General features: G+C 44.5%; 1 protein-coding gene across 1 annotated transcript in view; it reads left to right on the top strand.

Moving 5' to 3' along the window:
* LOC140819744 (probable WRKY transcription factor 57) overlaps positions 1-4478 on the top strand; it is a 31084-nt gene extending 26606 nt beyond the window's left edge. The window contains exon 3 of the mRNA XM_073179930.1: positions 3258-4478. Within this exon, the coding sequence (XP_073036031.1) occupies positions 3258-3615 (358 nt within the window). The 3' untranslated portion in view covers positions 3616-4478. The remainder of the gene's footprint in view (positions 1-3257) is intronic.
* The last annotated feature ends 8262 nt before the right edge of the window (positions 4479-12740 follow it).

The following is a 12740-nucleotide window of genomic DNA, read 5'->3' as shown; positions in this document are numbered from 1 at the left end:
TTACTTTAAGCCCGGGAGGTTTAAGGCCCCGGCATTTTCACTTTAAGCCCGGGAGGTTTAAGGCCCCGGCATTTTCACTTTAAGCCCGGGAGGTTTAAGGCCCCGGCATTTTTACTTTAAGTCCGGGAGGTTTAAAGCCCCAGCATTTTATTCCAAACAGAGCTATAATACTTTATTTAAAGAAGGTGAGATTTTTGTTCTGGATGATGCAATCACAGATTTACGAATTATATTCGGTTCATCATTGATTAACGTGCGAAGAAGAAAATGAGACAAATAAACAGATTTTATTCATAAAGGAATCGCTCATGCCTAGCACCAATTATTAGTACACCTACGACATCCTGCCACTCGTGGATCCAGTGGGTTAGTTCAGGAGACTGGGCGATGTTAAAGGACTTAGAGGATGAAATCTTTTCCAGTTGACGCCTTTCCTTCAGCAGCATCGCATGAAGCAGGACTTCATCAGTAGCTAGCTCTGCAACATGGTTCACTTCAAGCTCCCGTTTATACCTCCTCGCCACCGCTCTTTGTGCCCGAGTGAAGGCCAAACCCTCCTGGAGCGTGGCATTAAGATCTTGAATCTTATGCCAAGTGGACATCACCTTCGACAGGACCAACTCCTCAATGGTCCTCTTCAGATCCTCCATATGAGGATGTAGGGTATTGGACGCTGGGACGTATATGCCACTGCAGACCGTAGATTCGCTCGAACTTGCCATGTCGAAGGTGTTATTTCTTACCTCCCATTGCCTTCCTGTATTTATAAGCACGTAGCATTCATTATTGAGGTAGGCGAAGAGATTGTTACGAATATCGAGGTACTAAGGCACTAGTCGTCAGAAGAAGAAAGGACATACGCGATTATCGAGGTGTCAAACTTATTCATTTCCCGAAATACGAAGCGTCTCCAGGAAGGAATTAAGGCTGACACCTGTCATCATAACAATCGGGACATCCAGGTAAGGGGGGTAACATTTGTATTGAGTCCGGGAGGTTTAAGGCCCCGGCATTTTCTCTTGAGTCCGGGAGGTTTAAGGCCCCGGTATTTTCTCTCGAAACCGGGAGGTTCGAGGCCCCGCCATATTATTGCAAGCCCGGGAGATACGACGCCCCGGCATGCTACTTTTAAGCCCGGCGGATATACTTGAATCGAACAAATTAAGGTATCCTAAATAATCCTTCTCAAGATGATAAACGATGGCGATAGTTGGGTGGAATAGACATGTGTCATTAATGCACTAATCAGTACGAATCAACATTTTTTACGCCCGAGGTGTCGCATCCCTAGGTCTTTTCGATAAGACTTGAGAAAGATGGGGCCCCGGTATTCCCTCCGAAACCCGAGAGATGCGGAGCTCGGGCATCTTTTTTGGTAGAAATACGAAATCCTCACGTCTCCGGTTGTTACTTATTATTAGTTAATCTTGTCATTTAAGTTGTGCAGCCCGTGAGATATGCATCAGATAAAATAGTACAAAGACAGTAAACTCGGATAATAATTTTATTTAAAGAAATTATTTCGGATTACATCGAAATATGCCTCCTCTACGAAGGCTTTCCACAAATACATCCAACGTCTCACTTCTCGTGTAGCCCTTCCTTCGTAGCTCTTGGTGTCAGTGATATCGTTGAGAGTGTTCCTCTCTTTACGGAGCATCAGTTCGTACATGTGATCCTCTTCAAAAGGATCCCCCAACTCGGAAATATGTAGGTACTCCCGATACTTCTCCAATTTCGCCAGTAGCCGGGGAGTATTAGCCTCACCACAGTAGTAGAGAACTTGTAACTCCTGCAGTGCCTCCTAGAAGGCAAGAATCTTGTGAAAGACCTCCTCTTCTATTTCCGTCTTTTGTCTCTCCGCAGACGCATTCATGAACTCTTCCGCCAGATCGGGGACGCTGGGATCGCTAGCACCTGCCATTATATCTTTCTAGCAACACTTTGCTGGTATGATGGCGGATCGGTAAGGCACTATTTATGATAAGAACAAATTAATAATGACCGTTGATCTTCAAGATGCCTGAACGGTTGAGATAAGTTTTGGAAATTGTGCTGGGAGGTGAAAAGGCGTGCACAGCTGTCGAGGTGTCAGACTTATCCATTTCTCGAGATGTAGAGCGTTTTCTAGTAGGAATTAATTTTGGGTGCATCTCATTGTAACGAATGCGAAATTCAGGGAGGCTGGATAACAATTCATTCGGGTCCGGGAGACAAATCATCCAGGCGTGACATCTCCCCTACGGGTTATTTGAAGGCTCCGATGCTATCATACACCATGAATTATTTCGCACCAATCGGGACAGCGAGTGAGACTCTAGCCCGACTATTTTAGGGATGGGTGGTGATACCCCTATAAGGGCCCGGGTCATGGATGACCCGGGAAGTTTCATTGGGTAGCCCGTATAGAAACCAAGAGGGCGATTATTACCTACCCGACTGGGCACTTCATGCATAGCCGGGTATTTACTTACCTCCCGGGCAGCTAGGGACCGGGCTTTCCTGCTAAAGCCGAGGGCTCAATACCCGAGTAACTTACTTAGAGGATCTCATAGATTATAGGGAAGAAAGCGACTGGGCGGGAAGTCAACGTCTTTAGCCTGAACGTATCCCCGAAAATATTGAGAAGAAAGGGACTGGACATGCAGTCAACGTCCCTTATTCTTGGAGTACCCACGAAGCTATCGGGAAGAAAGGGACCCGACAGGCCGTCAACGTCCGAGGGTACAAGTAGTAGGTGAGCACGCGCATCAAGGTAACCCTAGCTTCCCCTCCTATAAATAACAGGTATAATTGTCATTTACAGGGTCGAGAATCTCTTCATTCACAAGCATTCATACATATTTACTCAAGTTTTCTTCCTTGACAACCCTGCTGACTTAAGCATCGGAGTGGTCACGCCGGACACCCCTCCGGCGCCCATTCACGAGTTCCCTTCATTGTTTGCAGGTCACAGTGGAAGCCATTTATCTTGTTCAATTTCCTAAATAACACTATAAATTTTTGATTTGATCCGGTGGAGCACCCGACCCTGCTCTTCCATTTCATCCGGATCGCATCAATGGACAAACAAAGTGGAGTCAATATATGAATTGTTAGCTGAATATTGTTCTAGTCTCGAGAGTAATGAATCACGAACTAAAAAAGCAATACCCTTGAACGTTGCGTTGGCTTTCTCGTTCGTGGTTTCAGTTTTGTCGAGAAGCAATAAAAAAAAGCAAACTTAGTTCGCAAGATCATGTATTATTTCTCTGCAGGAGCTACTATCGATGTACAAACAGTAAATGCACGGTTAAAAAAAGAGTTGAAAGATCCTGTAAGGATCCAACTGTGGTGATTACTACATATGAAGGGAAACACTGCCACCACTCTGTAGGATTCTCAAGAGGCGGGATCATTCCTCAGGAGGCCACATTGCCGCTAGCTACTTCTGTCACTCAGTTTTATTACCCGAGACTCCGATTTCCTCAAGAAAATTCTATACAATTTAAGCAGTCCCCTAGTACTCATGGCCATGTCGAACAATCCCATATGGTCCAAGGGACGAGTTCGCAACCTCCTGTTGACGAAGGGCTCCTTGAGAATATTGTTCCTCCTGGGATGCGAAAAGGATAATTATGAGGTACGGAATACATGCAGTTTGCCTTGAATCCTAGCATTATGTTTTTATGGCAATAACCCTTGAATAAACATTGAGCCAGGTGAGGAGATATAATTCATGTCTCACATTCTGTAAGTGTATATAATTGATAAACTGTTCCTATAAATTTTTTAAGTCCTACAAATTCCTAAACAATTTATTTTCATACACTTGTAAGGGTGAGTACATGAAAGATACACATGGAATCCTTTTAACTTGGTATAGAATTAAGCTCCTAAAATTCTTCATGCAGCATATTTATCCAAATACTTGATTATGCACTTTTATCATCAAATGGACCAAAAAGGCTTTCCACTTGTGCAGAATACAATACCACTTGATCCCTTTTTCCAATTTCTTCAACTTGTCTTCTTCCGAGACCATATCATGCAATACAGGCAATCCTCAATTCGGGGTTCTATTATATAAATTATATCATTCTAGCATTTATTTGAAGATCTCAAATTATACCATATCTTTTGTGTTAGAGTCCCGTTTTCTTATACTTAAGTTTAAAAATTTTAGTTTTAATGTTTGAAACGTTGCTTGGTTGTCGTATGATTAATTACCTTTGTGTATTTAATATTGGCTTTGACTATCCGATTTTTAAGCAGATACAACGCTTCTTGTAATCCCTTCGTACAGATCTCCCTCATTTTATTCGCCCAATCAAGTCTACGATCGGAAACTGGATTCTTTGTTTAGATCACACTGGAGATCTAAGAAAACATTACGTTGAGACTGGATCGCTGAAATTTCTGAGATCCTGCGACGATGACGGCCGTGGAAATGACCGTAATTTTTTCTTCAAAAATAACAAGGTGGCTGAAACTTGTGTGTGGGAGGAAGGGAGGCAAAATAGTCTTATTTCATATGACCTTCAATGAAATATTTATTGATACCCCATAAGGATCCGGGTCATTGATGACCCGGGTACTATCCTCAAGAACCCGAGCACCACGTCTCTTCCAGGGTGTTCACAAACAGCCCGGGCTCTCACGCAAGCACCCGGGTACTTTACTAACCGGGGTTTTCTCCTCTTCCCAGGTGGTCAAGAGCCCAGGCTGTCTTACAAGCACCCGGGTAACCTACTACCCGGGCCACCTCGAGAATTCCACCACATTCGAGTATGATTGATACAGACAGTCTAATCTGTCAGAACAACTTGGGCTTAGAGTGTCCTAGAAGCCATCAGAAGTTAGAGTATGGGCAACCGACTTGCCATACTTATAGGTGGCACTGGAATCGAGGTACCTACCCCATTTTCTACTATAAATAGCATGTACACTTCTCATTTAATTATTCTGAAATCTTTGAACTCTCAAGCATTACACATATTTTCTCTCAAATATTGCTTGTGTCCATCTGAAAAACCTGCTGACTTTAGCATCGGAGTGGCTACGCCGGACACCCTTCCGGCGCCCATTCACGAGTTACCTTCTTGTTTGCAGGTGTTAATCCAGGCCATTATCTTCACTCAAAACTCCCAAACATTATAAATTGTTGATTTGATCCATTGGAGCTCCTTACCCAGCTCATCCATTTCAGCGAGATCACATCATTGGCGGCGACTGTGGGAAACTTGAGTTCAAGATGTTGATATTGCTCGTACGTGAAGAACTAACCAAGATAATTCTCGGGCCCAGGAAGATGGAGGGAAGACCTCGAGGCAAGTTGCTGTTAATAACACCGGACCAAATCTCATTACCATGACCCCGGAAGAGTTGAAAAAGATTGTATCTGATGCTGTAAAGCAAGTTATGACCAGGAAAGAAGTTTCTCAACATGTTACACCACCCGAACATAGACAGGAGCGAGAGCAGGAGCGAGAGCAGGAGTTGAGGCAGGAGGAGGAAGTAAGAGGAGAGGACGAGGAGTCCAGCGCCGGGTCCAAATCTCCTACTGTGGCGGAGAAATTGTTGGAGTTGAGACAGAAAATGAAGGTGCTGGAAGGGCAGTTGGAGAGTCGGAGTACTTCCCGGGCAGTCACCAGGGGATGCCCGTTTGCTGAGATAATTGTCTGAGAACCACTTCCCGGGAATTTTAAATCTGCCAAAATAAAGGACTACGATGGCAACGCAGACCCTGAGGAACACTTGGCCAAATTTGAAAACATGACCATGCTCCACTGTTACATTGATCGAATAAAGTGCAAGGTGTTCCTGACGACATTTGTAGATTCTGCCCAGAGATGGTGGGATTAGCCCCTCAAAGCATACATTCCTTCAAAGACTTTCAAACAAACCATTTTAGCAGCAACAAAAAGTACAAGAAGACTGCTTTTAGTCTTTCGAGGTCAAGTAGAGCCCGGAGGAGAGTTTAAGAGCTTATATCAGAAGATTCAATAGAGTGGCTCTGGATGTCCCCATTTGTGCCACTGAAACAAAGACTACAACATTCACCCAGGGCTTGAGGGAGGGCGAGTTTTTCAAATCATTGACCAAGAAGGTGCCCGGGGATTTCGAGGACTTATTGTCTCGGGCAGAGAAATATATTAATATGGAAGATTCTCAAAAACAGAAGAGGGAGGATGTTAAGAAGGAGAGAGGAGACCGGATGTCTAAACCCAAGGAGAGGGGACAGAAGAGGCACTACAACAAAAATGGCTTTCTGCAGCGCGCATATGGGCTTTCCGCAGCGCGCATTGCACGCTGCAAAGTTACAAGCTGTTAAAAGTTTAAGATTATCCACGGCGTGTATTGCCCGCTGTTAATACTATTATCAACGGCGTGCAAATAACGCTGTTAATACAACTTTCCGCAGCGTTAATGCGTACGCCGTTAATAGTCATAAAAAAACAAAATATTAGCGACGGTTTGGATAAAACCGTCGCCTTTCAGCGACGGTTAAGAAAAGAAACGCCGTCGCTCATATAGCGACGGTCTTAAAATAAAGCGACGGCTTAAAATTTCGCGATAGTTCTAAAAGCCGTCGCTAAATTTTGCGTAAATATAAAAAAAAATTTACTTTTATAATTTAATAAATTTTAATAAAAAATACAATAAAAAAATTAACCAAAAATTTAAACAAAAACAGATATCTAAATCGAAACTAAAATCATATAAATAGAGAAAAATTTTAAGCGTTGTTAAATGGTGTGAATTACAATGGAACGGAAATCGGGTTTAAATAGATAATTTGTGCTTTGTTGCGACGGTTTGCTACTAAACCGTCGCCGATGTATGTCATATAGCGACGGTTATTACTTAACCGTCGCGGATATTAAATCGGCGACGGTTTGAAATAAACCGTCGCTAAATGTGGCCTTAAATCGAAATTCGAACTCATTTTCCGCAGCCGTCGCCCATGTAAATCGACGACGGTTTAGATAAACCGTCGCTAAATGTGGCCTTAAATCGAAATTCGAACTCATTTTCGGCAGCGTGCTAATAATATGCATGCCGTGAATAATACTATTAACGGCGTGCGCTTAATGTACGCCGTTAATGTCTGAACACGATTTTTTTAAAAAAAATGATTTATTTTTAACAGCACACATAAACTTGTACGTCGTTAATAATACTATTAACGGCGTGCGTTTATTGTGCGCTGTCGTTTATATAATTTATTAACAGCATACAAAAAGGCATGATGCAAATATTACTATCCGCAGCGTGCGTTTAATGCACGCCGTCCATAGTAATATCCGCAGCGTGCTTTTAATGCATGCTGTTCATAGTATCAAGTTACTATCCGCAGCGTGCTTTATATGCACGCCGTCGAGAGTACTATCCGCAGCGTGCTTTTACCGCACGTCGTTAATAGTATCAAGTGCAACACTATTAACGGCGCACAGGTGGGTGCACGCCGTGAAAAGTAGTATTCGCAGCGTGCTTTTAATGCACGCTGTTGATGACGTGCTGCGGAAAGTCGTTTGTCTTGTCATGAGGGGTAATCCGGGACACTTTTCTCATCACGTGCCTCTGAAGATTTCCTAGGAGAGGGAAGTGCAAGAATGCAGCAGCGACTTGGCCCCGGACCATCAATTACCCCGGCCAGAGTGGAGATGATTTTGCTCTCTCCACAAAGTGTGTTATCATAACACCGAGGATTGCAAGACACTGAAGGGAAATTATGTCTTACCTTCTATCCCGAGACCCAGTCATGACAGCGAAAGATCGAGATTGCCACCTTGGACATCTCGGCAGCCGGGACCCAGCGCCAGAGGAGGAGGTATGAGGAGTAGTCCGAGAAGAGAGCCCGGGAGAAGAAGAGAGCCCGAGCCTGAAAGAAAAAAAGAATTCACCCCCTGCTACGGGGTTGATTACAATGATAGCGGGAGGTTCCACTGATGGAGACTCCAATTGGGCTCGGAAATCAAGAAGTAGGAGGGAGTGTATGGAGGTAGAGGCGACGAGGAGTAACGAGGCAGTCATCAGTTTTGGCCCGGAGGATTTGAAGGGGGTGAATCTACCCCACAATGGTGCCCTGGTTATCCAAGCCCAGGTGGCAAATTATGACATTCTGATAGTCTTTATTGACTAAGGCAGCTCTGTAAATTTAATTTTTAAAGATGCCTTTGTACAGATGGATTTGCAAAGCTATCACTTGGAAGCTGTTGAAACTGCCCTATTTGGCTTTGCTTGCCATGTGGTCTACCCGAAAGGAGAGATTGTCTTACCACTAACCCTGGGCTCCCAGGATCTCAAAAAGACGGTGATTGCTTCTTTCACTGTGGTGGACTCCCCATCATCATACAATATCATTCTTGGGAGGTCGGCTATGAATGAACTAAGGGTTGTGGCATCGACCTACCACCAAAAGATAAAGTTCCCTGTGGGAGCCTGGGTAGGAGAAGTCCAGGGAGATCAACCTTCTTCTCGGAAATGCTATGTGGAGGCAGTCCGGGCTGATCAGAGCAAAAACAATAGGGAAGGGAAGAAAGCACGGGTGAATGAAGTGGGAGGAAGAGTGGTGGAGGAAGGGGAAGTGCATTTTGTAGCAGAGGACGAGCAGGAGATGATAGAAGTCGGACCAGGCCAGCAAATCCGGGTGGCTCGGGACCTCAGTGCATCCACCCGGGTTAGTTTGATTAACTGTTTGAAAGCTAATATTCATGTGTCTGCCTGGTCCCAACAGGAGTTGACAGGGATTTCTCCTTTGATATCGGAGCACCAATTGAACATTCTCCCGGGATCTCACCCGGTGAAGCAAAAGAAGAGACACTTTGGTCCTGAGAAGGACAAATTTATTGATGAGCAAGTAAAAGAACTTCTGAAGGACGGCCACATTCGGGAAATTCAATTTCTTACCTGGCTCTCGAATATGGTGTTAGTGCCTAAGTCCACCGGGAAGTGGAGAATGTGCGTAGATTTCCGCGACCTTAACAAGGCTTGTCCCAAAGATCATTATCCTCTGCCCCGGATTGATCAATTGGTTGATTCCACCTCGGGCTTCGAACTACTGAGTTTCATGGACGCATATCAGGGGTATCGTCAAATCTCCCTGGCCAAGAGTGATCAAGATAAAGCCATCTTCATCATCTCGGGAGGTAAATTTTGTTATATTGTAATACCTTTCGGGTTGAAGAATGCAGGGGCTACTTACCAGCGTCTGATGAACAAAGTCTTTGAGAAGCAGTTGGGACGAAATGTGGAAGTTTGTGGATGATATTCTGGGCAAGTCCCGGGAGGTTGCGAGCTTTATTGTTGATCTAGAAGAAACTTTTGCCACTCTCATGTATTACGGGATCAAGCTTAACCCTGCCAAGTGTATTTTTGGCGTAAAAAGTGGCAAATTCTTGTGACTCATAGTGACAGATTGGGGGATCGAGGTGAATCAGGAGAAAGTCAAATTTGTGCTTTGCATGCCCTCTCCTCGATCTGTCAAAGAGGTACAGAAGCTGAACGGGAGGATTGCTTCCCTTTCTCGATTTATTTCTCGATCAGCACACAGGAGTTATCTTTTCTTTCAAGTCTTGAGGAAGGCCCAACAATTCGGATGGGATGAGAAATGTGAGCAGACCTTCCATGATTTGAAGATTCATCTTGCAGAACTCCCTGTATTGGTGAAGCTGGAGCCCGGGGAGAAACTATTTGTTTATCTATCTACTACGGAGTGTGCTGTTAGCTCAATTCTAATAAAAAAATAAGGCTCTGATCAAAAGCTTGTCTATTATGTCAGCCATGCTCTAAGAGGACCCGAGCTCCGGTACAGTGAAGTGGAGAAGATTGCTTTGGCCTTGATCATGACCGCCCGAAAGCTAAGGCCTTATTTCCTGTCACATCAAATTTTTATTCTTACCAATAGTCTTCTCAGAAGGATTATGACTCACTCGGAAGTATCCGAGCAGATGATCAAGTGGACGGTAGAGTTGGGGGAATATGACATTGAGAACAAACCCCGGGTTGCCATCAAAGAACAAGATCTGTCATATTTTTTATCCGATATGGTCCAACCCAATGAAGAGGAAGTATGGAGAGTATTCGTGGATGGGGCGTCTAACATGGCTGGGTGCGGAGTAGGGGTTGTGATAATATCTCTCCCGGGTGAAAAGATTAAACTGGCACTGAGGATTGACTCTTGGGTGACCAATAATGAAGTCGAGTATGAGGCTGTTCTTGCTGGAATCCGAGCTGCCGGGGAAGTCAGAGCTTTCCGGATTATTCTGTATTCTGATTCGCAGCTTATCACTCAACAGATAAAGGACGTGTATGAAGCTAAGGATGAAAGGATGGTGAAGTACTTATAGCTCATCAAAGCCCAAGCAGAAGTCTTTGCTGATTGGAGTATTGAACAAATACCCCGGGAGGAGAATGGCGAGGCAGATGCTCTGGCAAAAATGACTGCTTCTTTGTCAGAAGTGAGCACCCGAGATGTTTTTCATATTTCTCGGTTGATCCTTTCCACTGAGGAAGAAATATTACCAATACCCGAAGACTCCTGGATGACACCTCTGATCAAGTTCATGGCAAATAATGAACTGCCCGAGGACAGAGCCCGAGCTCAAAAAATTAAGAGACAAACTCCCAGGTTCGTTCTCTTAAATATAATCTTATACAGGAGATCATTCCAGGGACCTCTTTTGAAATGCTTATCTGAGAAAGAGGTGGAGTATGTCCTCCGAGAGATTCATGAATGATGTTGTGCTGAGCACCTCGGACGAATTTCTTTGGCTCGGAAAACAATGCTTGCTGGTTTCTGGTGGCCGACTCTTAGTCAAGATTCTGCTCGGGTGGTCCAAGCTTGTGAGGGCTGTCAACATCATTCGAATTTTAAACACAGCCCGGACACTCTCATGAAGCCTATTTGGGCATCTTGCCCCTTTGATCAATGGGGCATGGATATTGTGGGCCCTTTCCCAATTTCCCGAGCTCAGAAGAAATTCCTGTTAGTAGTTGTTGATTATTTTTCTAAATGGGTAGAAGTTGAGCTCTTGGCTAGAATCACTGAGCAGGAAGTTTTGAAATTTCTGTGGAAGGACATCGTGTACCGGTTTGGAGTGCCCAGAAGACTAAACGCAGACAACGGAAGACAGTTTCAGGGTAAGAAAATTACATCGTGGTGCCGGGAAATGAAGATCACTCAATCTTTCACCTCTGTTGTCTATCCTCAAGCTAATGGCCAAACAGAAGTTGTCAATAAAATTATTGTACAAGCACTGAAAATAAGGCTATAAGGCAAAGGAAAGGATTGGGTGGAAGAATTATCCAGTGTTCTCTGGGCTTACAGAACTACTCCCCGGGCACCTACCCAAGAAACTCCTTTCAACTTGGTATATGGTTCTGAAGCAGTCCTTCCAGTTGAGATCGGGCAAACTTCTTCCCGGGTAGAATCTTACCCGGACGACAATGACCAGAGCCGGGCCATGGAATTAGACTTGGTAGAAGAAAAGAGAGACCGAGCTTTCATTGGGATGGAGGCCTACAAGAGCCGGGTTATGAAATCCTATAATAGAAAGGTCCGGATCCGAGACTTCCAAGTAGGGGATATAGTCATGAAGAAAGTCAACTCTGCTGGGGATGTTGGGAAGCTGGAAGCTCGGTGGGAAAGACCTTACAAAATCACTCGGAGAGTCAGCTCGGGATCCTTTTATTTAGAATATGCTCAAGGAAATTATCTAAAAAGGCTTTCGAACATATACGATTTAAAGAAGTATTATGCTTAACAGATGTAATTGTTTTGAGATTTAATGAAAGATCTATTTTTCTCAGAGAGAAGTGTTATATATTGTTTTTTGTATCTTAAACTCGGGAGGTACCAAGCCCCGGTTAGCTAAAAATCCCAGGGCACTACACCCTGGCTCGGGGAACCACACCTCGACCATTCACAAGTCCCGGGACATGTTCCCCGGCCCAAGGCTCCGCACCTTGGTTCTTAAAAGCCCAGGGCACTACACCCTGGCTCGAGGAACCACACCTCGACCATTCTCAAGTCCCGGGACATGTTTCCCGGCCCAAGGCTCTGCACCTTGGTTCTTAAAAGCTCAGGGCACTACACCCTGGCTCGGGGAACCACACCTCGACCATTCACAAGTCCCGGGACATGTTCCCCGGCCCAAGGATCCGCACCTTGGTTCTAAAAAGCTCAAGGTTCCACACCTCGATCATTCTAAAATCCCGGGATACACCTTCTTTAAGCTCATGTTTAAATTATTACATCTCGGATGTTTGCTAACATATGGGGTTCTTTATTTGTTGTATGGACCGGAACCCCGGGTATCAATTTGTAGTAACCGGCTTCTCAACACTTGGGAGATTTATCAAAACGGTATTAAAAAGGTACATCAGTAAAGAATATCATTTCATTAAAAAGCCCGAAGGCAAGAGCTACAGAAGAAAAAGTACAGAAATACAAAGTTACAGTCCTATTCTAAATCTACTGCAGTGGATTGCTCCCCGGCCCCTTCAGGAGCCTTCTCGGCCTCCTTATCAGCAGCATCATCCTTGGGAAGGGAGTCGATGGCTTTGTCTATGTCCGGGAATCCCTCCCTTCCCGTCGGGATTAGGCCCTCTTCCTCGAATTGTTCTTGGAATTTTTCAAAGCCGACTTTGAAGTAATTGTAAGACTTGTCTTCAACAGCCGCTTGAAATTCTGAGGATTGAAGGAAGACGGCCCGCCATTCCTCTTGAGTCAGTTCCAGAAGCCTTAGCCAATCCTC

This window comes from Primulina eburnea, chromosome 18 (assembly GCF_022965805.1).
Source record: "Primulina eburnea isolate SZY01 chromosome 18, ASM2296580v1, whole genome shotgun sequence".
NCBI lineage: Eukaryota > Viridiplantae > Streptophyta > Magnoliopsida > Lamiales > Gesneriaceae > Primulina > Primulina eburnea.
The sequence above is the reverse complement of the archived record's forward strand: the minus strand, read 5'-3'. Positions and strand labels throughout refer to the sequence as shown.